This window comes from Callorhinus ursinus, unplaced genomic scaffold (assembly GCF_003265705.2).
Source record: "Callorhinus ursinus isolate GAN/ISIS: 27379988/994484 unplaced genomic scaffold, GSC_fseal_2.0 scaffold10, whole genome shotgun sequence".
NCBI lineage: Eukaryota > Metazoa > Chordata > Mammalia > Carnivora > Otariidae > Callorhinus > Callorhinus ursinus.
In genome coordinates this window covers 36,167,841-36,192,821 of record NW_027397072.1, presented here as the reverse complement: position 1 = coordinate 36,192,821, position 24,981 = coordinate 36,167,841, and the positions used below count along the sequence as shown (strand labels likewise).

The 24,981-nt window shown below is 41.6% G+C and overlaps 1 protein-coding gene across 3 annotated transcripts in view; it reads left to right on the top strand.

The window, feature by feature from the left end:
- NPHP1 (nephrocystin 1) overlaps window positions 1-20,607 on the top strand; it is a 54,176-nt gene extending 33,569 nt beyond the window's left edge. For 2 of the 3 annotated variants that reach the window (XM_025868172.2, XM_025868171.2), the window contains exons 16-20: window positions 766-865; window positions 10,163-10,275; window positions 13,667-13,740; window positions 17,215-17,259; window positions 18,893-20,606. In XM_025868172.2, coding sequence (XP_025723957.1) covers window positions 766-865; window positions 10,163-10,275; window positions 13,667-13,740; window positions 17,215-17,259; window positions 18,893-19,165 — 605 coding nt within the window. In that variant the 3' untranslated portion in view covers window positions 19,166-20,606. Of the gene's footprint in view, window positions 1-765; window positions 866-10,162; window positions 10,276-13,666; window positions 13,741-17,214; window positions 17,260-18,892 lie in introns of all 3 variants that reach the window. The other variant, XM_073897381.1, reaches the window with a different exon arrangement.
- Window positions 20,608-24,981: the final 4,374 nt, after the last annotated feature.

Genomic DNA, 24,981 nt, shown 5'->3' with positions numbered 1-24,981 from the left:
TAAAATCCTAATCACTTTTATCTAAGTGCTTCTTTTCTTGGTAGCACATATAAGACTAACGTAGGCAATCAGAAAGCATGAGGACCGTTCATTAATGCCTTCTCCTTGAACACTGGGCTGATACTCGTGACCGCCACAGAGTCAATGACATAGACTAACTCCCAGGTTGCCTGTTGCTGGGCTAAAGGACGTAGACATTTCAAATTGTGGTACACATGCCGAGTTGCCTTCCACAAATACTGAGCATCCTTTAATATATTCATTGACCAGGCACTGTGCTAGATAATGGGAAAATGGAGAGTAAGACAGATCCGATCCTTGCGTTGCAGAGCTCAGCTCCTGACAGATTTGGAACTCTCCTTGTTTCATAACTTAGAACACATAGCATTGCTGCTGCCCTGGTGATGCTGGTCCCAGCTTCTTGGAACAGGGAAGGGCTTAGGACCTGGGAAGCAGTTGGATCTGCCTGGAGTCAGGCATGCTTTTTTAAACTCCCTTTATCCCTTTATAATATCTGGCAGCGATGCTGTCAAAGCTTCTGGTGTAGTGGCAGCTCCAGGGGTACTTAGGGAGGCCGGGAGGCTCTAACGCCATGCTTTATCTCTTTATCAGCTCATTTAGGGTATGTGAGGGACTCCTGCTTTTCATACAATTACTATTTTTACCCCAAATCTTTGTTTTATTGTAAAAAGTACTTTGTTTTATTATACTCACTGTCTCAAGCACTTCAAGTTTTGACATTTATTTATTTTTATTTCTTTAAAGTACATGGGAGTGTTTTCCATCAGATGATGACAATGAGAAGGCAGCCTCAACTCCTAGTAAAACTGAGATCTTTGAACAGAAGATCAAGAGACTTGCTGAGGTTGGTACCCACTTACCTGGCCAGTGAACTTGAGGCCCTTCAGCGTCTAGAGACCATCTCTGCTTTCAGCTTCTCCTCCTGCTTGATCATCTTTTGTCGGTTAGTTTGTTCCTCATTAATTCGTCTGCTGAGGATCAGCAGGGAAATGGAATGGTAGGAAAATTCAAATCAGCTTACTCTTTTGTTTACTAGTTAGCTCAAGTGATACATTTGGTCAGAAATAGTAGAGAAACTTGGCTAAATCGGGCTTGCCATCCACGATCCTGTCGTCAGGGAATCTTTTTTATTTTTTTATTTTTAAACATTTTATTTATTTATTCATGAGAGACAGAGGGAGAGAGAGAGGGAGAGAGAGAGAGAGGCAGAGGGAGAAGCAGGCTCCCAAGGAGCAGGGAGCCCAATGCGGGACTTGATCCCAGGACCCTGGGATCATGACCTGAGCCGAAGGCAGACGCTTAACCATCTGAGCCACCCAGGCGCCCAGGGAATCTTTTTTAAATATCAGGTTAGTTGAGGTATAATCTCCATGCAACAAAACTTACCTTTTTTGGTTTACAGTTCTCTGAGTCTTGACCAGTATATACAGTCATGTAACTACCACCACAACCAAGATGGAAAGCATTCCCATCACTCTAAACAGCTGTCTCCTTTGTGGTCAGCTCCCCAGCCTCAGCCTCAGGCAGCCACTCATCTGTCTTCTTTCCCAGCAGTTTGGTTTTTTTCGGTTTTCATTTTTTAGTTTCAGAGGTAGAGTTTAGTGATTCATCAGTTGCGTATAACACCCAGGGCTCATTACATCACGTGCCCTCCTTAGTGCCCGTCACCCAGTTACCCCATCCCCTCACCCACCTCCCCTCCAGCGCCCCTCAGTTTGTTTCCTGCAGTTAAGAGCCTCTCATGGTTTGTCTCCCTCTCTGATTTTGTCTTATTTTATTTTTCCCTCCCCTCCTAATCCTCTGTTTTGTTTCCTAAATTCCACATATGAATGAAATCATATGATAATTGCCTTTCTCTGATTTATTTTGCTTAGCATAATACCCTCTAGTTCTATTCACGTTGTTGCAAATGGTAAGATTTCATTTTTTGATGGCTGAGTAAATTACATTGTATATATACATTGCCTCTTCTTTATCGATTCATCAGTCGATGAACATCTTTCCATACTTTGGCTATTGTGGACATCGCAGCTGTAAACATCAGGGTGCGGTGCCCCTTCGAATCAGCATTTTTTTTATCCTTTGGATAAATACCCAGTAGTTATATTTTTAACTTTTGAGGAACTTCCATACTGTTTTCCAGAGTGGCTGCACAGTTTTCATTCCCACCAACAATGCAAAAGGGTTCCCCTTTCTCCACATCCTCGCTAACATTTGTTGTTTCCTGAGTTGTTAACGTTAGCCATGCTGACTGGTGTGAGGTGGTGTCTCGTGGTTTTGATTTGTATTTCCCTGATGCCAGTGATGTTGAACATTTTTTCATGTGTCTGTTGGCCATTTGTATTCCCAGCAGTTTTGTCTTTTCCAGAATGTCATTCATCTGGAGTCATTCAGTATGTAGCCTACTGGGGCTGGTTTCTTTCACCCAGCATACTGCTGCATTTGAGAGTCATCCATGCCAATGCGTGTAGTAGAAGTTGTTCTTTTTTGTTCTAAATAGTATTTCGTTTGATGGATATACCATAATGCATTTATCCATTCACTAACTGATAGACATCTGGGTTGTTTCTAAGTTTGGGCAATTATGAATAAAGCCACTCTAAATATTTGCATACAGGTTTTTTGTGTGTGGCCATATGACTTTATTTTTCAGAGGTATAAATACCTAGGAGCGGGATTGCTGGGTCATCTGGTGTCCTTCTAATTTTATAAGAAACTGCCGAACTGTTTTCCAAAATGGCTATAGCATTTTACACTCCCAGTAGCAATGTATGAAAGTTCCAATTAGTCATATTCTTGGTATTATCCATTTTTTTCTATTTTGGCCATTTTAATAAGTGAGTAATGGTATCTCATGGTGGTTTTAATTTGCATTTTCTTCAGGGAGCTTTTTTTTCTTTTTAAAGATTTTATTTATTTATTTGACAGAGAGAGAGAGACACACAGCGAGAGAGGAACACAAGCAGGGGGAGTGGAAGAGGGAGAAGCAGGCTTCCCGCTGAGCAGGGAGCCTGATGTAGGGCTCCATCCCAGGACCCTGGGATCATGACCTGAGCCGAACACAGACGCTTAACGACTAAGCCACCCAGGCGCCCCTCTTCAGGGAGCTTTTTAAAATATATTTTACTTTTTAGTTAATTTTCTTTTATTGATTTATAGAACTCTTTTTAGATTTTTTATTCCAGTATAATTAACATACAGTGGTATAGTCATCTCAGGTATACAATATAGTGATTTAACAATTCCATACATTCCATACATACATCACAATAAATGTACTCTTAATCCCCTTCACCTATTTCAAGGAACTTTTACACTAGTAGGTTCCCAGATCTATCACCTTCCAACTCAGTAGCCTCTTGGACAAGTCATTTAACTATCTTTCTCAGGATCCCAATGTCTACATCTTTTAAATGGGCATAATAATGTCAACCCCATGAAGCTATAATGAGGTTTAATGAAAAGAAAGTATATAAAACACCTAGATTGTTTTTATAGTATATGGCACAAAGTAAAATACAGTGTTAGCTATAATTATTTACTATTATTATTATTATCATATGTATAGATAAATGCAAATATAATTCCAGGTCCATGGTGCTGTATGTCATAAATTTGTTTAAATGAAGATGTGCTGTGTAGCTGGTAAGATCAGGAGGGATTTGAAATAGGTTTTGAAGGATGGGAGAGATGTGCACACGTGAAGATAGGAAGCCATGGAGAAAGGAACCTAACACAGAGGGCATATGGTGGGCAAGAGGTCAAAGGGAAGAGCAGGGCCTGGGAGCAGAAACTGATGAAGTTGGCCTGTCCCACCGCGACCTGCTTCTTGCTTGCTGATCACCAAGAAACGGAGTAAGAGATGAAAACTTGGCATATCCTCCTGAATCGTTGCTTTTCTCATTCTGGATCATGCCCTTAGTTTAAATATTCCTTGTTCTTATATCTGATACTGAAATGTGTTTTCTAATTCTAGTATTAACAATTAAATCTTTCAATAACAATTAATAACGTGTTCATGGATATTATTCATTCTCTTGTCTGCCCCCCCCCCCCCACCGATGTTTATAGCACTTATAAATTCCCTTTTTTGGCCAGTCTTTCCTTGGAAAATTGTTATTTTTCAAGATTTAGAAAAAAGAAGCACAGTAGCAGTCTTTGTAAAAGAAAAGCCAGAATCCTGTTTGGCTTCATTCTTCCTGCTTCTTCAGCCTCCCACTCCTCATCTCATTGGTAAGCCTCCAAGAGTCCCCAAGTACTCCCAAGTGTGTCTTTCAAGTACGGCTCTTAATAGTGTTGCTTTGGCCCCAAATACTGGTTCCAAGATACTTTTTACCAATTGGGATCAGATTTGTCTGGGCAGTGCACAGGTCAGGTATGCAGGCTCATGCTTCCAAAGCAGTGAGTATTCTTCTGTATGCTGGTTCTCAGAGAAGGGTCCTGAGTCCTTGCCTTCCAGACCCCAGGAACTAAGGTGCTTGTTTGATCACAGCACACACTAGGCACCCAAAAAATGTTTGCTAAAGAATTTCAAAGTAGAAATCTTCCTGCTAGGTAAAAGTGTACTTCTTAGGACCTCTGCTCTGCCTCCTGCTGTCCCTAAAGTCCCCTACCTTGTCTTGGTGTGTGCTCTTCTCTCCTCCTAGAGCCCAGAGGGGGACCTGAGCATTGCCACTCTACTTGGCATGATCCTGAAATGTGTATGCCTGGTAGTGGCAAGTGTGGGTTGGGGCAACTCTCTGGTGCGGCCTAGGCTCAGGCTGGCTCTCACAGAGACCAGGCCATGGTCTGGTGAGACTCCAGAGGCCCCTGCCTCACTGCAGAGCCCATGGGCTGTGGTGTGAGGGCTGTGCTGTGGGTCCAGGGTGAGGGGCTGGGCACCAGCATGGGTGCTTTTGGGCATCTCTGCCCTGAGCCTGCACACCCTGGAGGTGAAGACTGAAGCAAGACTGATCCATCTCAGTCCCCTCTCCTTCCCTGACTGCCACCTTCAAGTGGATGGAAGAGGAAGGCAAATAATGATACCAACAGCCCTCGTCCTCTCCTTCAAAAGCGCATCCCACCTCTCTCCCCACCCTCCCTTGCTTAAGAACTCCACTTTTGTTTGGCCAGACTCTTCTGCTTAAAGGAGAAAGGACAGAGGCTTTTAACATTATGCCAAGCAAGATACAACAATGCGCACAGACCCAGGGGTGGGAAGCCCAGGGAGAGTTTGCCTTCCCGCCCACTTTCCCCCAGTTCCTTTGCTAGTTGTCTTCATATTGCCCTCTCACAGCCAGCAGTCTTATGTGTACGTACCCTTGGATGTCCGGAGACCCGCAAAAGTGCAAATTAGCCAATGTAGACTTGTCTCCTTTCCAAAGAAACCACACCAGAATCCTGCCCGTGAGATTCCTTTGGTGGAGACAGTTGTAATCATGGTCACCCTCTCAGTAGGAGACGAAAGAGGAAGCAAAGAGATCCTTCAGTTTCACCAAGACATGCCATTCTAATTTTGGAGCTATTTTTCAATGGGGTTTTACCCCGATGTGATTTGGCCAAAAGCATGCTTTTAAGCCACTGATGAGGGCAAGCTCTGAATTTTGACCCAGACTCCCAGTGCATGAGTTCAGAATCCCAAGAAATACCAGTCTGTAGAAGTAGGCTGTGTGCCTGTGTATAAATTTGCTATAAACTTGTTTATTTGTCTTTGCCTTTTTGATGTCTCCCATCTTTTTTTTCCTCTTTCACTTCCATTGTATTGTTTCTAAAAATAAACGTAATCGTGTTACTAGCCTGGGGCCCATGATTAGGTTCATTGCACTTCCACCATCAGTTTGCTGGTGTATCTGTGAGATCAGAAAGAAGTATATTTTTACTTCTTCAACTTAGCTAACCTCCGTAGCCCAGAGCTTTCTGGTCATCTTGGGTTTGGGAAAATCAGAGGATTTCCCCAAAGAAAACGAATAAAGTGCAGCAGTCCTGCCTCATGTTGTAGGGAAGTGCCAGAAGGAAGGGAGCACCCACCCTGTGGGAGGAACGAAGGCCTCCACCGCAGGCTGGCAGCAATGCCAACCAGACAGAGCAGACGGGTCTGTGAGAGGAGAGGGGAAAATGGAAGGAAGGTTACACCCCTTCCTCCAGCAAAATCACTGGCTGTTCTTCAGCATGAGCCATGGTTTGGGCATGCAGCTGAAACACTGCCCAAATGGGCCATAGACCAGAGGGCAGGATGTGGAACAAGCCTGAGGAATCGCAGCTGAACACTGAGCAGACATGTGGTGGCATCAGGGCAGCTTAACTGATCCTCCGCAGCCAGTCTTTGAAATCCAGTCAGATATAAGACCAGCATCATAGCAGCGGTGGGAAACAACGATTTCTAACTTTGTGTGCCAGATGTCCTATATGAATGTCAGAAAACCTGTCTTGCATTTTGGGGATGTTTCTAGAAATGCAGGGGTTAGGAAGTAGTGAAGGATACTTACAAAATTCCATGAAACAACCCCTAGGGAATCCATTGCTCCTGCACCACCATAGGGACTACACTTACTCTGTTCTCTTCCACCAGGCTGGAAGCCTGAACGTTACCTCTGCAACTAATGTCCCCTTCTAAAATACTTATTCTAGAAATTAAAATAAAGGATGAATTTACAAAAGTTTAAGTCTCTTTTTTAACTTTTGATGGTTTTTCTTAGCCCGAAGATGTTTTCCTCCTTGATAGAGGACATGGTTTGCAAGGTTTTCCAGATTTCCTATGTGGTCATTCTTTACGCTTAATGACAGAGTTCATGTATTTCTAAAATTAATATTTAGATAATGTATATTTAGAATGATTCAAGACATTTTTTTTTACTATCTTCTAGTATTAGCTCTTGTGCTCAGTATACATGCCCAGTAGGCACTTAGTGTGTGTCATGTGTCAGGATTTTAAAGCACTCACTTGTCATGTTTCCAATAATATTGAAATTTTGTTTCTATTTTTATAAGTATTTTCTTCTTTTTGATGCTATTGTATACGGAATTGGTTTTAATTTTCTTTTCAAATCGTTCATTATTGGTGTATGGAAACAAGACTAACTTTTGTGTGCTGATTTTATATCCTACAGCTTGGCTGAATTTGTTTATTTGAACAGTTTTTTGTGGAATCTTTAGGGTTTTCTACATATAAGACCATGTTGTCTGTGAACAGAGATAATTTTACTTCTTCTTTTCCAATTTGGATGTCTTTTGTTCCTTTTTCTTGCCTGGGGCCCTGGCTAGGACTTCTAGTACTATATCGAATAAAAGTGGTGAAAGCAGGCATCCTTGTGTTGTTTCTGATCTTAGAGAAAAAGCTTGTGGTCTTTCACCATTGAATATGATGCTAGCTGTGGGATTTTCATATATGGCCTTTTTTATGTGGAGGTAGTTTTCTTCTATTCCTAGGATTGTTGAGTGTTTTTATTATGAAAAGGTATTGAATTTTGTCAGATTCTTTTTCAGCATCAGTTGAGAAGATCATGTGGGTTTTTTCCTTCATTCTGTTAATGTAGTGTATTACATTGATTGATTTTTTAATGTTGAACTGTCCTTGCATTCCAGCAATAGATTCCACTTGTTCATAGTATATATAAACCAGTGAAACCATCTGGTCCTGGGGTTTTATTCATTGGGAGGTCTTTGATTATTGATTCAATCTCCTTACTAGTTATAAATCTGTTCAGATTTTCTATTTATTCCTGATTCGGCCTTGGAAGGTTTTGTGTTTCTAGGAATTTGTCCATTTCATCTAGATTATCTAACTTGTGGATATACAATTATTCATAGTACTGTCTTACAATCCTTTTCTGTTTTTGTAAAATCAGTAGTAACATCTCTTCATTTCTGATTTTATAACTTGAATCTTCTTTTTTTCTTAGTCCTCTAGCTTAAGGTGTCAATTTTGTTGATCTTTGCTAAGAACCAACTCTTGTTTTTATTGATTTTCTCTGTTTTCTGTTCTGTTTTGTTCATCTCTAATCTTTATTATTTCTTTCTTTTGCTACACTTAGGTTTCATTTGTTTTTTTCTTTCCTAGTTCTTTAAGGTTTAAAGTTAGGTGGTTGATTTGAGATCTTCCTTTATTAATGTAAGCATTTATAGCTATAAACTTTCCCTCTTAGCACGGCTTTCACTGCATCCCATAAGTTTGGGTATGTTATGTTTTCATTTTATTTGTCTCAAGATACTTTCTAATTTTCTTTGTGAGTTCCTCTTTGAACCATTGATTGCTTAAGAGTGTGATGTTTCATCTCCATATATTTGTGAATTTTCTAGTTTTCCTTCTGCTGTTGATTTCTAATTTCATTCCATTGTGATCAGCAAAAGATACTTTGTATTATTTCAGTCTTTTATTTTTTTAAAGGTTTTATTTTATTTATTTGAGAGAGAGAATGAGATAGAGCACGAGAGGGGGGAGGGTCAGAGGGAGAAGCAGACTCCCTGCTGAGCAGGGAGCCCAATGCGGGACTCAATCCCAGGACTCTAGGATCATGCCCTGAGCCGAAGGCAGTTGCTTAACCAACTGAGCCACCCAGGCGCCCCTATTTCAGTCTTTTAAATTATTAAGACTGGTGATGTAGGCTAACATATGTAGCCTAACAGCCTAACATTAAGACTGGTGTTGTAGCCTGTCCTGGAGAATGTCCCATGTACACTTGAGAAAAATGTGTATTCTGCTATTACTGAGCAAAGTGTTCTGTAAAAGTCTTAGTTATAGCTGGTCTACAGCGTTGTCTTCTATTTCCTTACTGATCTTTTGTCTGATTGTTCTTTATTGAAAGTGGTGTAATAGAGTCTCCTACTATGATTGTAGATCTGTGTATTTCTCTCTTCAGTTTTGTTGATGTCTGCTTCGTATATTTAGGATCTCTAATATTTGTTGCATATGTTATAATTTTTATATCGTCTTTGTGCATTGACCTTTTTATCATCATATAATATCCTTGTCTCTTTTAACAGTTTTTTTGACTTAAAGTCTATTTTGTCTGATGTTATTATAGCCACCCCTGCTCTCTTTTGTTTACTATTTGCATGGAGTGTCTTTGTCTATCCTTTCATTTCCGACCTATGAGTGTCCATAGATCTAAAGTGAGCTTATAGATGGAATATAGTTAGATCCTGTTTTTCTGTTCATTCTGCCAATCTGTATCTTTTGATTAGAGAGTTTTATCCATTTATGTTTAAAATAATAACTGATAGGGAACAACTTAGTATTGCTGTTTTGTTATTTGGTTTTTTTTTTTTTTACATCTTCTAGGGGACTTCTGGGGCACTGTGCCTCATTTCGTCCCTTAATATCTTCCTTTGTATTTGATTAATTTTTTTGTAGTGACACATTTTGATTCCTTTTTCATTTCCTTTGTGTATATTCTATAGATTTTTTCTTTGTGGTTATCATGGGGATTACATATAACATCTTAAAGTTATAATAATCTATTTTAAACTGATACCAACTTACCATCAATATTAAAATTTTCTTTGGTTTTTGAGCCCTTATTATGGAGCAGGCATTACATTAAGCACTTCACACTTAGCTCAATTTAATCCTTTTAGTAAGCCTCTGATATGGAGGTATTACTGTCTGTATTCTACAAATGAGGAAACCAAAACACAAGAACAATAATTAATTAACCCAAAGCCACAATAGCTAGGAAGAAGCAAAGTCAGAATTCAGTCCAGGTCTGCCACACCCTCCCAAGTTCCACCCAGCGCCATGAACAGCCTGAACTGCTGTTTCCTCTTCATTCATCACATCAGGATGGGTGGTCACATGGCTTTGTCAAAACATGTAGCTGACTAGTCCCTTTCTTCCCCAAACACGTAATTGATGACTTTTCTTTTTTTATTTAACATTTAACATGGGTGTATATGCTAAAATGGAAACATAAGAATGACAAAACAGAGTTCAGACTTGAAGGTGTACACATAGAAATATTAGTTTAAAAAAAAAGAAGTATTAGTTTTCTGAGGTTTACTCTAGGCAACTTATAGTGGAAATTTTCTTTAAAATTGTTAAACAGTTTTTTCAGTAATGAAGCAAAACTTGGAACTGTTCATTAAAGTAGTAAGTATATATTTTAAAAACACGGTAGGTTGGATTGTAGGGGGTTGTTTAATGAAACATGTTCTTCTTCTTTAACAGTTTACTGCCAGAAACATTAATTGGAAGTATGTGTTCCATTCATTTGTTGATATTTTATCGCCAAATTCTTGGAGATGTACTCCTGAAAGACAGGATGAGCATGCAAAGTGCTGGTAAGGGTCTTTGCAATTTCCTTATATACAATAATGCATCATGCTTTGAGTAAATGTAACCTATGCCATCCTTTATCTTCTGCTTCTGAAGGTGACATGTGGAATAAAATATATAGAATAGCGTCAATGTGAAGAAATTACCTCAAATGCACAGCATTGTACTCCATTGTGCACTTGTGTATATCCTGTGTGAGCTCAGTATATGTTCAGTTCTTTACAATATGCCTATTTTCACATTACAAATTCTGGAATTTTAAGATCCTAAAACTCAGATATAATGATATTTCCCCTCAATGTCTTGAATAACCTGTCCTTACCACATGTTTGGCATATACATCTTTTTGGGAAGAGACCAAAATCATCCAAAATAACTTGTTCTTAATGCATGAAGTTTAAATATCAACAGGTTAGAAAAAATTGAATATAGGTAAGAGATATTCAGGTGTTCTATTTTTATTCTTGCAACTTCTTTGTGAACTTGAAACTTTTTCCCAGTAAACTGTTAAAAAATAACTTAAAAAAAATCAATGACTTGTTGCACATGATTGAACTTGCAAACAGATATACATGTGTTATAAGAATTGCCTCTAGGGGTGCCTGGGTGTCTCGGTCGGTTAAGCATCCAACTCTTGGTTTTGGCTCGGGTCATGATCTCAGGGTCGTGGGATTGAGCCCCGCATTGGGCTCCACGCTCAGCACAGAGTCTGCTTATCCCTCTTCCTCTGCTCCTCCTTCCCTCTCCCCTGGAATAAATAACTAAAATCTTTAAAAAAAAAAAGTTTAATTTTAATGAATAGTCTTTGAATTCAGTGAATCAGGAAGCAGATACGTATTGAGTGCCTCCTATATGCCAAGCATTGTACTAGGCCCAGTGATGGATGTGACAGGCCCAGGCATCCCTACCCTGGTTGAGTGACAGACTTCAAACACAAAATTATATGAATAATCCTTTCAACCTTCCAAAATAAGTGTTCTAAAGGAAGAAAGGCAACATGAGCATACACTAGGAAGACCTCAGGGAAGTCTGTAGGCAAGTAATACTAAGATAAGACCTGAGAGAGGAGTTAGAGGTGTGCGGGAAGAGCACATCTGGGCAGAGGGACCAGTGTATCCAAACTCCCGAGGCAAGACCACCCAAGTATGTTGGAGGGATCGCAGTTGAAAGCGGGCCAGTGTGGCTGGAGCAGGGTGAGTAAGACCAAGAACCCTATGATGGCTTAGCACTCGTGGACAAGTAGAGTTCATGGTTAGACAGGAGTCCTTTCCCAGGGACTTAGCACTTGATAGGGAGATAGAAATGGAACTCTACATCAGGGAAGTACCACCATTTCTCAAGGAATAATTATAACTCCAAAGGAAGGATACTTTAAGCTTTTTCATCATCACTTGACTTTGAACTTATTTCAGTGACTCTAGAAAAACTTCATGAATGATATGGCTTCTTAGAGAGGATAAGGCTTATTAGCTTTTTTTGTTGGGAAGGAGATTACTCAGAACCATTGTCATCATTTGAATCTGACCATCGGAATAAACCTGGTAAGACCTAGAGGAAGGATTTTTCTCTACTGAGGACACAAGGCGGTAGACTATATTGCCCATGCCATTTCAAGAGTGTCCTTCCTGCTGTGCTACTTTGCACAGGTCTTTCATGTGCCATTATTTATTGTAGAATATCAGTATTCTCCTACACAGTATTTACGCCTATGGCTAGAATCCTCAACTCCTGATTCCTTTCATTTTCATCCACCACCATCCATTGACCCCAAACACCAGTTCTGGGGTCCTTCCCTGAGCTCTGGTGGACTGGAGTCAGGCCTGAGCAGCCTGCCCCAGGTCTCCTATCCCCCGGCACTTATTGGTTCCTGCTCAGCCTTCTGAGAACAGGGGTGCTTCCTAACTGGTTCCTTTTTTTTTTTTTTAATTCCAGTATAGTTAACATACAGTGTTATATTAGTTTTGGGTATACCGTATAGTGAATCAACAAGTCTATACATTACTCAGTGCTCATTGCAATAAGTGTAAACTTCATACCCTTCATCTGTTTTACGCGTTCCCCCATCTACCTCCCCTCTGGTAACCATCTGTTCTCTATAGTTAGGAGTCTGTTTCTCAGTTCGTCTCTTTTTTCTTTGTTCATTTGTTTTGTTTCTTAAATTCTACATATGAGTGAAATCATACGGGATTTGTCTTTCTCTGACTGACTTATTTTTCTTAGCATTATACCTTCTAGATCCATCCAAGTTGTTGCAGATGGCAAGATTTCATTCTTTTTTATGGCTGTGTGTGTGTGTGTGTGTGTGTGTGTGTGTGTGTGTGTGTGTATGTATCTCTTCTTTATCCATTCATCAGTCTATGGATACTGGGCTGCTTCCGTAATTTGGCTGTTGTGAATAATGCTGCAGTAAACATGGGGGCACATGTATCTTTTCAAATTAGTGTTTTCAGATTCTTTGGGTAAATACCTGCTAGTGGAATTGCTGGATCATATGATAATTCCATTTTTAATTTTTTGAAGAACTTTCTCCTATAGTGTCTGCACCAACTTGCATTCCCACCAATAGTGCATGGGGGTTCCATTTTTTCCACATCCTTGCCAGTACTTGTCGTTTCTTGTGTTTTTTATTTTAGCCATTGTGACAGGTATGAGGTGATATCTCATTGTGGTTTTTTTTTTTTTTTAGAGAGAGAGAAAGAGTGTGAGTGGGTGGGGGAGGGGCAAAGGGAGAGGGACAGAGATCATCTTAAGCAGACTCCACACCCAGCAGGGAGCCCGATACAGGGCTTGATCTCACGACCCTGAGATCATGATCTAAGCTGAAATCAAGAGTTGCACGCTTAACTGACTGAGCCACCAAGTCGCCCATCTCACTGTGGTTTTGATTTTCGTGTCCTTGAAAATTAGTTATATTGAGCATCTTTTCATGTGCCGGCCATCTGTATGTCTTCTTTGGAGAAATGTCTGTTTATGTCTTCTGCCCATTTTTTAATTGGATTATTTGGCTTTTTGGTGTTGAGTTGTATAAGTTCTCTAACTAGTTCCTTTTACCATACCACAGTTGTATCATAAGGAGGAAAGAGAGATTGGGAAACGACAAAGAAAGAACAAAATTTTCTAGTTTTATTCTGTTCAGAGCCACTTTACTTTCTCCCTAAAAGCTCTATCTACTTGGTACAAGACTCATTTCAGAACTCCCTGGGGTATGAATATAAGGGTGGATGGAGGTTGAGCAGACAGCTTTGAGCCCTCCTAGAGGTTAAAGTGTGTAGAATGTGTTATCATTAAATTATGTGGCACAATAATTTTCGCCTGAATGAATGTTTTTATGTCCGTTGCAGTCAAATACATTGGACGAAGTTTATATAAAATCCTTTTTGTTCTTTTGTATTTCAGACTTAATTAGTAACCCAGTGTTGGCCACCTTCCCCAAGCTCTTGGAGCAGCCTGACATGATGGACGCACTCAGGGTAGGTAGCACACACCATGATGGAAACCTGATGGGTTCTGAAATCAGTTAAACACACCATGTTAGCGAATTCTGACACCTGCTCTAGGGTTTGTTTGGGTTTTTTTTCCTATTTGGACAGTGTCTCCCAACCCCTGTCCGTTGTCTAGTTAACTTGGTCTCATCCTTCCTTCCTTAGTATGAATGTTACTTCCCGAGGCTGCCTTCCCTGCCCTGATAAGCAGATGGAGTACCTGCTATGCACACTGCTGCAATCTCTTGCCTACTGTTTATTCCTTGGCTTAAGATGGCCACTGATTGTGTCCTAAGAGCAAAAATCCAAAATGGTTTGTTAGGTAAATCAACTGACCTCAGAAGAGAATCGGGGCATGCATATAATTTTTTATTTTAATTGAACATGTACTGCCTGCTATATGAAATAGCAACTGGATATCAGTTTCAACATATGAAAGCTCTAATTTTCAGCTGTTTTTTGAACTTAATATATCAGAGTCAGCAAATATTAGGAGTCCATTGTGCCTGCAAGGCAGTACTCAGATACCATGATAAGTGCCATCGGAGATGTATAATCCAGGTCCTTGAAGATTTAAAGAGGGCAGCAAATGAGGATCAGGAACCTGTTTCATAAGAGGTCCTCGGTGAGATAGACCTAATAAAAAGCTGGGGCCAAGTCAGATTTATACATGCTGATGGGAGGGAAGAAATTACAGGTAGAAGGATCAGCATGAGCCAACATTTTAAAGCAGGAAGGAATAGAGAGTATTCTCTTTGCTCTTAAGAAGAGCAAAGGTTCCAGTCTGGCATGTAGAATGCCGTCTGCAGGAGGGCAAAGTGGATCTGAGTCTCACATTGCCAGCAAAGAGTGTGTATGGGAGACGGTGGATAATCTGTACAGGGTTCTGCTTTCGGAAAGCCTCTGACACACAGGCAGAAAAGTACCCATATAGGAGGGAGGTGAGCTATGCTAGGAGGTGATTCCTGTCAGTAAGGATAGAAGTCCTGTGGGCCTGACAGAGAAATGGAAGGAGGAAGCAATCACCGGCAAAGGTTTTCACAAAGATTTTGAAGCTGATTTCATGTGATGGTTTGGCTAGGTTTGGCGTGTCAACAGTAACAATGAAGTTTTCTGCAAAAAGACTTAATGGCATATGACTATCCATAATTTCAGAAAAGTTCATTTGGCACTAGCATTAGATAATGCAGAATTTCTCTTTTTTCCCCCCTATAAAGTCATTATCCTATCTGTTCATTATACAGAAGTCCACTGATTCATTCGACAAGTATTTTGCGAGAGCTCACTGTGGCTACGGCCCCGTGTAGGTGCTGGCATTTACTCCAGGTGTGTAACACTCACAGAATCTGGAGCTTTAGCACTAATCTAGTCTAAATTCTGCATTTCCTGATGAGCAGATAGCCCAGACAAGGGCACTGCCAGTCAGTCTGGGTGCGTCCAGATGCGCCACAGGCTCAAGAAAAGGGACATAGGTGAAGTTGTTCATACACATTATTAAAGTGAAAAAAAACCATTTGAGTTGCAGTAAGTGTATTTAAATATGTATATTTACATTTATAAATCTGCCTATAAAACTATCTGGAAGAATATACTCTAGAAAGGTAATACTGATTACATCTGGATCATGAGTTCTTTTGTTTATCTGTATTAACTTTTCCACAGTTAATTATTTGTACAATAAATAATAAAAATAAAAAAGAGTGCTTTATTTCTATACTCTTGAGCCCTGTCTTCATGGCATACTGTGTTACTTAGGATAAGCTGGCCTGTGAGGTGGTAGCTAATACAGGTTAATTTCTCACCATGGTACCTTTCCAGCATGGATCAGTGGAAGACCCTGCTCCATAGTCACCCGCGGATGCAGGCTGGTGGAGGCTCCACTTCCTTATAGCGTCATCTAGAACACGTAGCTTCTCTGTTGCCAGTTGCACATGCAGGAAAAGAGAGAATAGAGGATTGTCCTTGGACTTTCCACTGCCTTTGCCCTGAGGTGGCATAGGCCATTTCTGCTCATATTTCATTGGCCAGAACCAGTCACATGGCCCCACTTAACTTCAAGAGAGCTGGGAGATGGAGTCTTCTGTTTGCTCCAGAAGGAAGGAAGAAGATCTTGGTGTATAGTAGTGACCCCCCAACACAGACACACAGACACAGACACACACACACACACAGACACACACACACACACACGTTTGCTGTTCACCACTGAGTTACTATAAGTGAAACACCTTACTGCGTGCTGGTAGCTCAATGAAAAATGAAGTGAAACCTTGACACAACAAACAGTAGGCACAGTTTACCAAATGTTAAGTCTAAAGTTGCTAAGTGATAGTCATGTGAAGCCAGATACCTTTTAAAGTTTATATCATGAAGTGTGTGAACCTCCTAGCATCAACTTAGAGCTAAGTTTAGTTTGTTGGTGGTGTTTTAATAATAATAATAATAATAGTACCTGCCTGTTTAGTAAAGCACCCTGGCTCTCTAAGGGTCCTCTTCAAACTCTCCAGAACCCACAGGTGCAGCAGTCAATAGGGTGGTGGACCACAGTCTCATAAGGTGGTTATTTCATGGTAATAACTGACCATTCATGGTAACAGATCATGGTAAATGGGACATCCCAAGGCTCATTAGGGGCACAGCCTGTGATCTCTTGGTAGGAAATTTCTCCTTCATTTCATGGAGAATCTTGTTCTTGGTGCCATATGTCATCTTCACCCCAGGGCCTCCCTACTGAGACAAGGGCTGATGCTTTCATGGAATCCATGAAATCAGGCACCAACAGGAGAATCCCTGAAGGCAGGCACAAAACGGAGCCTGGAGTAATGGGCACATTCCGTCCCCCCCACCCCCTGCTCACGGTTTGCCCAGAACTGGTGCTGAGAATGTCTTCAATTCATATTTCTGTGGGATTAATTGCACTCTGGTTTGTTTTTTAACTTCTTTAAAGAAGCTTGTGTGAAGCTTTATGAACAGATTGGGATATTTACTTGCAAAGTTGTACTTCATTTTATCTCCCCCTGGCCCCCGTCATCATCACAGCAGACAGAATTACAGAGAAGTGTGATATTTGGCAGGATTCTCTATTTTCTTTCTTTCTTTTTTTTTTTTTTAGAATTCTCTATTTTAATTACCGTCTGACCTTAAAACCTTAATAGTATTTTACTGTTCAGGTGCCATGTTTCTGCATTTTGCATGGATATGTTAGTGTTTCACTGATTCTGTTCTTAAATTAGTTTCAACTTAGAAGAATCATGATGCTTCCAAGGTAGCTTTCACCACCCTGTGGGTCTGGTTCTGGTCGTTAGCAGAATCTGTAGGTGCCTACAGATTCACTATTTATATGCATAGGGTCTGTACAGCGTTTTTAACCCTGTCCATATGTTTAATTACCATGAAATTGCAGAAGTGTGGCAAAGGCTTATGAATACTGGTATTAATATAACATATTTATTTGCTTTTTAGAGTTCATGGGCTGAGAAAGAAAGCACATTAAAAAGATCAGAGAAGGTAATGTGATTTTCCACGCAAAACTAAATATTTGCAGGGCTCACTGCTTGCTTACATATGGTAATAATGCCTCTGTCTTAGCCAAAGTAGCCATAGTCATAATCCCTCTTAACCAGTTAAACTGTGCCATCATGGTTGCAGAGACATGTTCCAAGAGGGTATGGGTGAGCAAGTCCTAATGTGAAAAGAAATACTTGATCAAAACAATCATTTCAGATCACTGAGTGTTATTTGAGGAAAAGTTTCTAAACAAAGTTTCCAGTTGGCTATCATATTTCTCTTACTTTAAAAAATTCCTCTAGCTCTCAAAGTCCATATCACATAAGGAGAAGGAAGAGGAAAATTGGCCTACCCAGTGTAATACATTGAAAAAATGTATGGCTCATGCTTACATTACCATAGAAGCTTGGTGATTACCAAACAGAGCTTGTATTAACCAGTGAGTAATGGCTTTACTGCTCTGATCCAGGGTTGACAAACTTTTTCTGTAAAGAGCCACATAGTAAATATTTTTGAGTCTGCAGGCTGTAAGGTCTCTGGTACAATACTCAACTCTGCCATTGTAGCACAAAGCCAGCTACAGACCACATGTAAACTCTGAGCATGGCTGTGTTTCTCTAAAACTTTGTTTACGAAAAGAGGTAGTGGGCTGCATTTGACTTATGGTCCATGGTTTTTGGACTTCAAGTCTAAAATGTTAATTATCGACAAGGAACATGGGAGAGCAAACTAAGACTCCTAAAAATTTTAATAAACATAAACTGTATTATATATAATGTATGTATATATACACACACACAGACACACACACTATATATTGTAAAAGTGTGTTGTATCCTTATTTAAGCTTCCATTTGACCAGTACTGTCTACACTTGACCTTTGCTAAAACAGGCAGGTTTAATGCTTTTCTAAGGCAGCAGTGGACAAGGTGCTGGGCCTCAGGCCTGTAGAAATTGCCCCCCCCGCCGCCATGGTTGCTTGGAGGGGCAGTATCCCTGTGTAGATCTGCTGCGTATGGACATGTCCACCTTCAGACTTCCCTGCCCCCTGAGAGTCCTACCCCAGGCCGTCAGTGTCAGGGGTTGACTGGTTCTGTCCCTACTGCGGTACTCTCACTATCTGGAGAGGGTCTGCACCTTCTTACTCCTCGGGTGTCCTTTCTCTGGATTTCATGCCACCCTTCCCTTACATCAACTTGACGTTTTCTCTGATATGCTGTAGTCTAATTAAGTGCATACAGCTGACTTCACATTGTGTTTTAGTTATGTTTACCAGGAACCACACCCTTGTCACCAAAACTAGATTTCAGCACCCCAGTGTCCTCAGTGGAATGTGTGAGACACCCTCAGGGGAGCTTAGGAGACGTGCTGGCCTGGTGTCAAGTCTCTCCCAGACTCTCAGGGAGAACAGCTCATCTCTCCTCCATAGTGACTCTTGCTTGCTTCCACTTCAGAGAGTACGGTTTCCCGACTGAGTAGCTGGTTCAGAGCCAGTTACTTGCCAGACACTAATGGCACCCTCTACCTCACCCTTTAGATGGATTTTAGTTTACAGAGTTCATAGTATTTAACACTTAAAAAGTATTGATGTAGATCATTTCACATTTATTTGTGGTGGTGGTGTTTTCCCAGAGAGACAGAGAGTTCCTGAAGGCCATGTTTCTCCTGGTTTACCACGACTGTGTGGTCCCTCTTCTTCATTCCACACTCCTGCCCCCGTTCAGGTGGGCAGAAGAGGAGACAGAGGCTGCCCGGTGGAAGGTTATTGCTGACTTCCTTAAGCAAAACCAAGAAAATGAAGGTGCCCTCCAAGCTCTGCTGTCGCCAGATGGAGTCCATGAACCTTTTGACATTTCAGAGCAGACCTATGACTTCTTGGGTGAAATAAGAAAGATTGCAGCCTGACAATGGTGGCCCTTGACCCTCAGCTTCCCACTGAATCTGATAGACCCTCTTTGATGACCTGAATAAAATGACAGAACTAAAAGTAACTGTCACATTATCACTATGGCTTTATTCTTTTTGTACAGATCACATGCTGTAAGAAATACTTACCTGATAATTTGAATATGTATTCACACAATAAAATACATTTATAAGGAATAGTATTATTGAAATTTAGAGAAAACTTTTTTCAAAACCAACTAACTTAAATTTAAGTTGCCTGTATCCATGGATTTGTATAAAAGCAAGATTTTATCCAAAGCTAACTTCATGATTATTCAAGAAAGTGAAAATACAAATAAACTATTGGGACTACATCAAAATAAAAAGCTTCTGCACAGTGAAGGAAATGACAAAACTGAAAGGCAACCTACTGAATGGGAGAAGATATTTGCAAATGATGTATCTGATAAAGGGTTAAAATCCAAAACATATAAAGTATTGATATAACTCGATACCCAAAAAACAATCCAATTCAAAAATGGGCAGAAGGCACGAACAGACATTTCTCCAGAGAAGACATACAGATGGCCAACAGACACATGAAAAGATGTTCATTATCACTTACTGTCAGGGGACTGCAAATCAAAACTACAATGAGATATCACCTCATGCCTGTCAGAATGGCTAAAATCAAAAACACAAGAAACAACAAGTGTTGGTGAGGATGTGGAGAAAGGGGAACCCTCATGCACTGTTGGTGGGAGTGCAAACTGATATAGCCACTGTGGAAAACAGTATGGAAGTTCCTCAAAAAATTAAAAATAGAACTGCCCTACAATCCAGTGATTGCACTACTGGGTATTTACCCCCAAAATACAAAAACTAATTCAAAGGGATATTTACACCTCTATGTTTATAGCAACATTATTCACAATAGCTAAACTATGGAAAGAGTCCAAGTGTCCATCAACAGATGAATGGATAAAGAAGATGTGGTATATATGCAATGGAATATTTTTCAGCCATAAAAAAGAATGAAATCTTGCCATTTGCTACAACATGGATGAAGCCAGAGTATAATGATGAGGGAAATAAGTCAGGGAATGACAAATCTATATGATCCCACTCGTATGTGGAATTTAAGAAAACGAGCAAAAGGAAAGAGAGAGACAAACCAAGAAACAGACTCTTCAATTATAGAAAACAAAGTAATGGCTACCAGAAGTGAGGTAGTGGGGTAGGGGAAATAGAGGATGGAAATTAAAGAGTGCACTTAACGTGATGAAAAAAATAAAAGAATTAAGAAAAAGAAAGTGACTAACATAACATAATAAAAAAGAAAAAAAAGAAAGTGAAAATACAGTCCACAGAATGGGAGGAAATAATTGCAAATCATGTCTGGTAAGAGGCTAGTAGCTAGCATATATAAATGTACGATTATTGCTAATAAAATTTATGTTGTGAAATGAAGGGGAAATTGGAGAAAATTGTGCTGTTAATCACTTGATTCAATCTAGTATTTGAATGTGCTTTATCCTAATTAGATATAAAAGCAGGATCTAGTTTTACCTTTTCAAGTCCATATAAGTGCTCAGGGGCGCCTGGGTTGCTCAGTTGGTTGAGCGTCCGACTCTTGGTTTCGGCTCAGGTCCTGATCTCATGGGTTGTGGGATCCAGGGGACCTGCTTGAAGATTCTCTCCCTCCGCCCCTCTCCCCACTCTCTCTCTCTCTCATTCTCTCTCTCTCGCACGCGCTCTTTCTCTCTCCAATAAAGTAAATAAATTTCAAGTCCATATAAGTGCTCTTTCAAAAAAAAAAAAATTTCAGGCTTTGGGGTAAAAGTTAACCCACCCCTGTGTCAAAGAACAAAGGTTTCGTTGCATTTCAGATAAACTCGCAACTGCTGGTGAATTGTCCCAAGCCTTCACTGTTAGTGGGAATAGTACAGCAGGCATTTATGAAATGCCTACTGGGCATGTTCACAGTTAACTAGGTTAATCCCCACAACTGCCATGGGAAGTAGGTACTGGTTTGTTCCGGTGGTACTGCTGAAGAAACAGGCCAGTCAGGCTAAGCACTTTGTCCAAAGTCAGAGCTGGTAAGTAGCACACACAGCTAATATACCAAGTAAAGCTACCAGGTATAATTTTCTGCAACCTAAGATACTCCTCTCATCAGGACAAAGGTTGAGGAATTGCATGTGCAAATAAAACATGAGAGGACCATTTGAAAAAGAAAAAAAAACGACCAATTAAGAATTTAACCTAAATAGCCAGAGTACCAATAGAGTTACTTTTTCTGACCACATGCTGCCTTAGAAGGGGCATTTACTTTTAGAGATCTATCATATCATGAAAGTCCTCAGCTTCATCTTAGCTTGCCCTAAACCCTTAATCTAAACTCTACTTGGGCCTTCATCTCAGAAATTAACATGGTGTGACAGGGTTCCCAGCCACAAATCTAACAAGGGAACTTGGCCTTGAAAAAGAGATGTCACTATCTCCAAAAGCTGTTTTCTGGAGAATCTCTCCATCTCCCCTCTGTACCATGTGGGTAACTGGATGGCCAGACACCATATCTGGCCATCACGATGCAGCTGCCCTATCCCCTTCCCAGGCACTGCCTGCCCAGGTCCTGCTCAAAGGGAAAGGGGTTCCCGCCTTTCCAAATGGAGGAGGCAAGAACGTGTACAGGGACTTTTCCCCATTCTGTCACTAGGCAGCCTCATCTTGGGTCCCTGTAGTCTTATTTAAAGGTACCATGAAACCATGTCACTTGCCATTGTGAAGGTCATGGTTTTGTAGAATCTTTATTTTTTTAAGATTTTATTTATTTATTTGAGAGAGAGAAGGGGAGCGAGAGCAAGAGAGAAGGAGAGAGAGCATAAGTGGCGGGGGTGGGGAGGGGTAGAGAGAAGCAGAAGCAGGCTCCCCGCGGAGCAGGGAGCCCAGTGCGGGGCTCGACCCCAGGACCCTGAGACCATGACCTGAGCCGAAGGCAGACACTTAACGCACCAAGCCACCCAGGCGCCCCTTTGTAGAATCTTTAATTCCCTATTCTACCTTTTTATTCTTTTAATCACTTAGCTTAGTATTAAACCAGAGGTTGGGCATTTTGAATGAAGGGAAATATTACTGGTGAATTCCTTTCGGCGAATGTACACATGAAGAAAGCAAGCTTTCTTTAGAATGTGTTTTCACACTGTCTTCTGGGTTCATTTGAAATGTGTCATGATTAACAAATAGGAGCAACTTCATAGTCTCTGACACACAAGGGAACTATGGGAACATGAGAGAAAACAGTTTCAGAAATGGTTAGGCCAAAAAGTGAGGCACGAAGGTAGTTTAGTCTAAGTGGAGGCAACAGTTCCTCAGGAGTGAGCGTGTCTCTGCCGTTGAGAGACTCCGCATTCTCTCTTCAGTCAATGGAATCTTGTTTTAAAAAAATAATGAAAGCTCCCTGGCTTTTTAAATGTCACTTTCTAGCTTCCAAAACAGGAAGAGGTTGTCAGGCAGCCAAAAACATCCTGGAAATGAGTCCTGGGGTCTGTTTCAAGGAGCGTGACTTGGCAACACTGAATTAATTGTGAGAGCCTTGGTCGGGGAGCAGCAGCAGGGGGTTAGCAGGCCTTTGCCGAGTGACCCGTATGTGTGGCCTTCCTGTGAGGCCAGGGGGACTCCCCGCCTCAGAACCACTGCGGGGCAGGGAGGGGATTTGACACTGGAAACTGCATGGCCCTCTCTTCCCCAACCTCCCAGCCTCTTATGAGCGGTTGAGTGTCATAGCCATCAGATCTGCTGGAGGTGAAGATTTAGTGATTCCCTTGTGTGCATGCATGGGCTGGATGGTGAGGGGACGGGGCATGGAATAAAGAGCAGGTACAATCTCAGTCTGGAGTGGTGTTTATGGTGTGAGGTATGAGGCCAGAACAACTCACAAGGAACCATTTGAAATATACCCCACGCAAACATAGCAGGTTTAACTTGCCAACCCAGTAGCATCTGGGAAACCCATCAGTAAAGGGAGGGAACTGGAAGTGTCGTCTACCAGCTGAGGGCTTTGTCAGTTTGCAGCATTATAGGATATCCTTTGCCGTGAACTAGCCCCGCTTCCTCTTGGGTGAAGCAGTCCAAGTTGGGTGGTTCTCTCGGGGCATGGAGGTGATCAGAGCTAGCTGTCACCCAGCTGCTTTCTGTTCTGTTTCCTCAAAGCAGAGAATCAGAGCCTGCATCCTACTTCCTTAAGGCACTGTCCATCGGAGGTTTATATTGTCCATTCCTTTATTCCTTCAGCAGGTACTCACTGAGCACCTACTAGGCTCCAGGCACAGCATTCAGCTTTGAGGACACGGGGTGTGGGGAGGCGGGGAGCAGCCCTGATCTGATCCCTGTACTAGCTTACAAAGCATGAGGTAGACAGTAGTCACACACGAGGACCACAAAGGAAGAGCCTCTCATTGGGTCTTTTTGCTGTTGCTGTTCCGCCTACATTCCAGCACTCCTGGGCCCGGAACGCTAATGGCACTACAGCCGGCCCAAGTAAGTGGTCAGGGTAGCTGTTTTTCCTGATCTGCATCCTTTCTCCCCCAACTCCACTATCTGACCCTCGGGCACCAACTAGATTCTGATCAGTGTTCAGATGTATGCCTTACTCTTTGAACTCCCACCATTCGCTCTGAAACTCAGGAACACATGGTTTTGACAACCTAGTATCTCTCAACATCCAGACTCGCTGTCTGAACTCCTGATATTTGAACATAGTCGTCAAACAGATTTGGATAGGGAAGGTGGGTGGAGCCCTACGTGAGTGGCAAGTGAGGGGCTGTGCCGGCTCACTTAGGAAACTGGAGACCTCAGGCTTTATGACTCCCCCATGACACAGAGGGTCTATAAGCAGGTCTGTAGGCAGCAATATAAAGCGAAAATCCTTAATGGAACACAGCTCAACTTCAGGACTTTGGTAGTGTGTCTGTTGCTTAGTCTATTTCTCATGCTCGGGAGACAGACTGGACCTTAACCTGCTCACTTGTGTCTGACTTTGCCAGCGAAGATTAACTTTGCAGAACTTTGTCCTTTCCAAGAGGCCATTTTGGGCAATAGCTGAAAAAGTCTCCACGCTCTCTGAGGGCTCCTCCAGGCAGGCATCTCTATCCCATCGAGTCCTTCCTCTTTCCTCGAAGCTACCCTTGGACCCTGACATGTTCCCTGCCTGCCCAAACGCCACAGATCCTGGGAGCCAGACTCTGTTCTGCCTGACGGCCTCAGAGAGACAGCATGAACCACAACCTCCTCCCAAGTGTGGGCCTGTCCATTTGTGCATTCTGTCTCCCTGATTTGAAAGTCGGGGTGACCTTTATTTGCAGAAATAGTAGTAGCTGCGGTCCAGCTGTGTCCGAATCAAGAGACTAGAGCTAGTGCAGTATGTGTCCCTGCAGCACAAAGGGCCAGAGCTGTGCTCCTTTTTCTTTTTTTTTTTTAAAGCTTTTATTTATTTATTTGACAGAGAGAGACACAGCGAGAGAGGGAACACAAGCAGGGGGAGTGGGAGAGGGAGAAGCAGGCTTCCTGCTGAGCAGGGAGCCCGATGCGGGGCTCGATCCCAGGACCCTGGGATCATGACCTGAGCCAAAGGCTGACGCTTAACGACTGAGCCACCCAGGCGCTTCTGTGCTCCTTTTTCTGCCGTGGAAAGCTGTTGCACTAGCCAGCTGGTGCTTTTGCTGCCTAGCATCCATAAACTTCTCTCCTGGTAGCTTTATTCGTCTTCCCTTCTAGAGGAGCCCCCTTCACACACACACACACACACACACACACACACACACACACACACACAC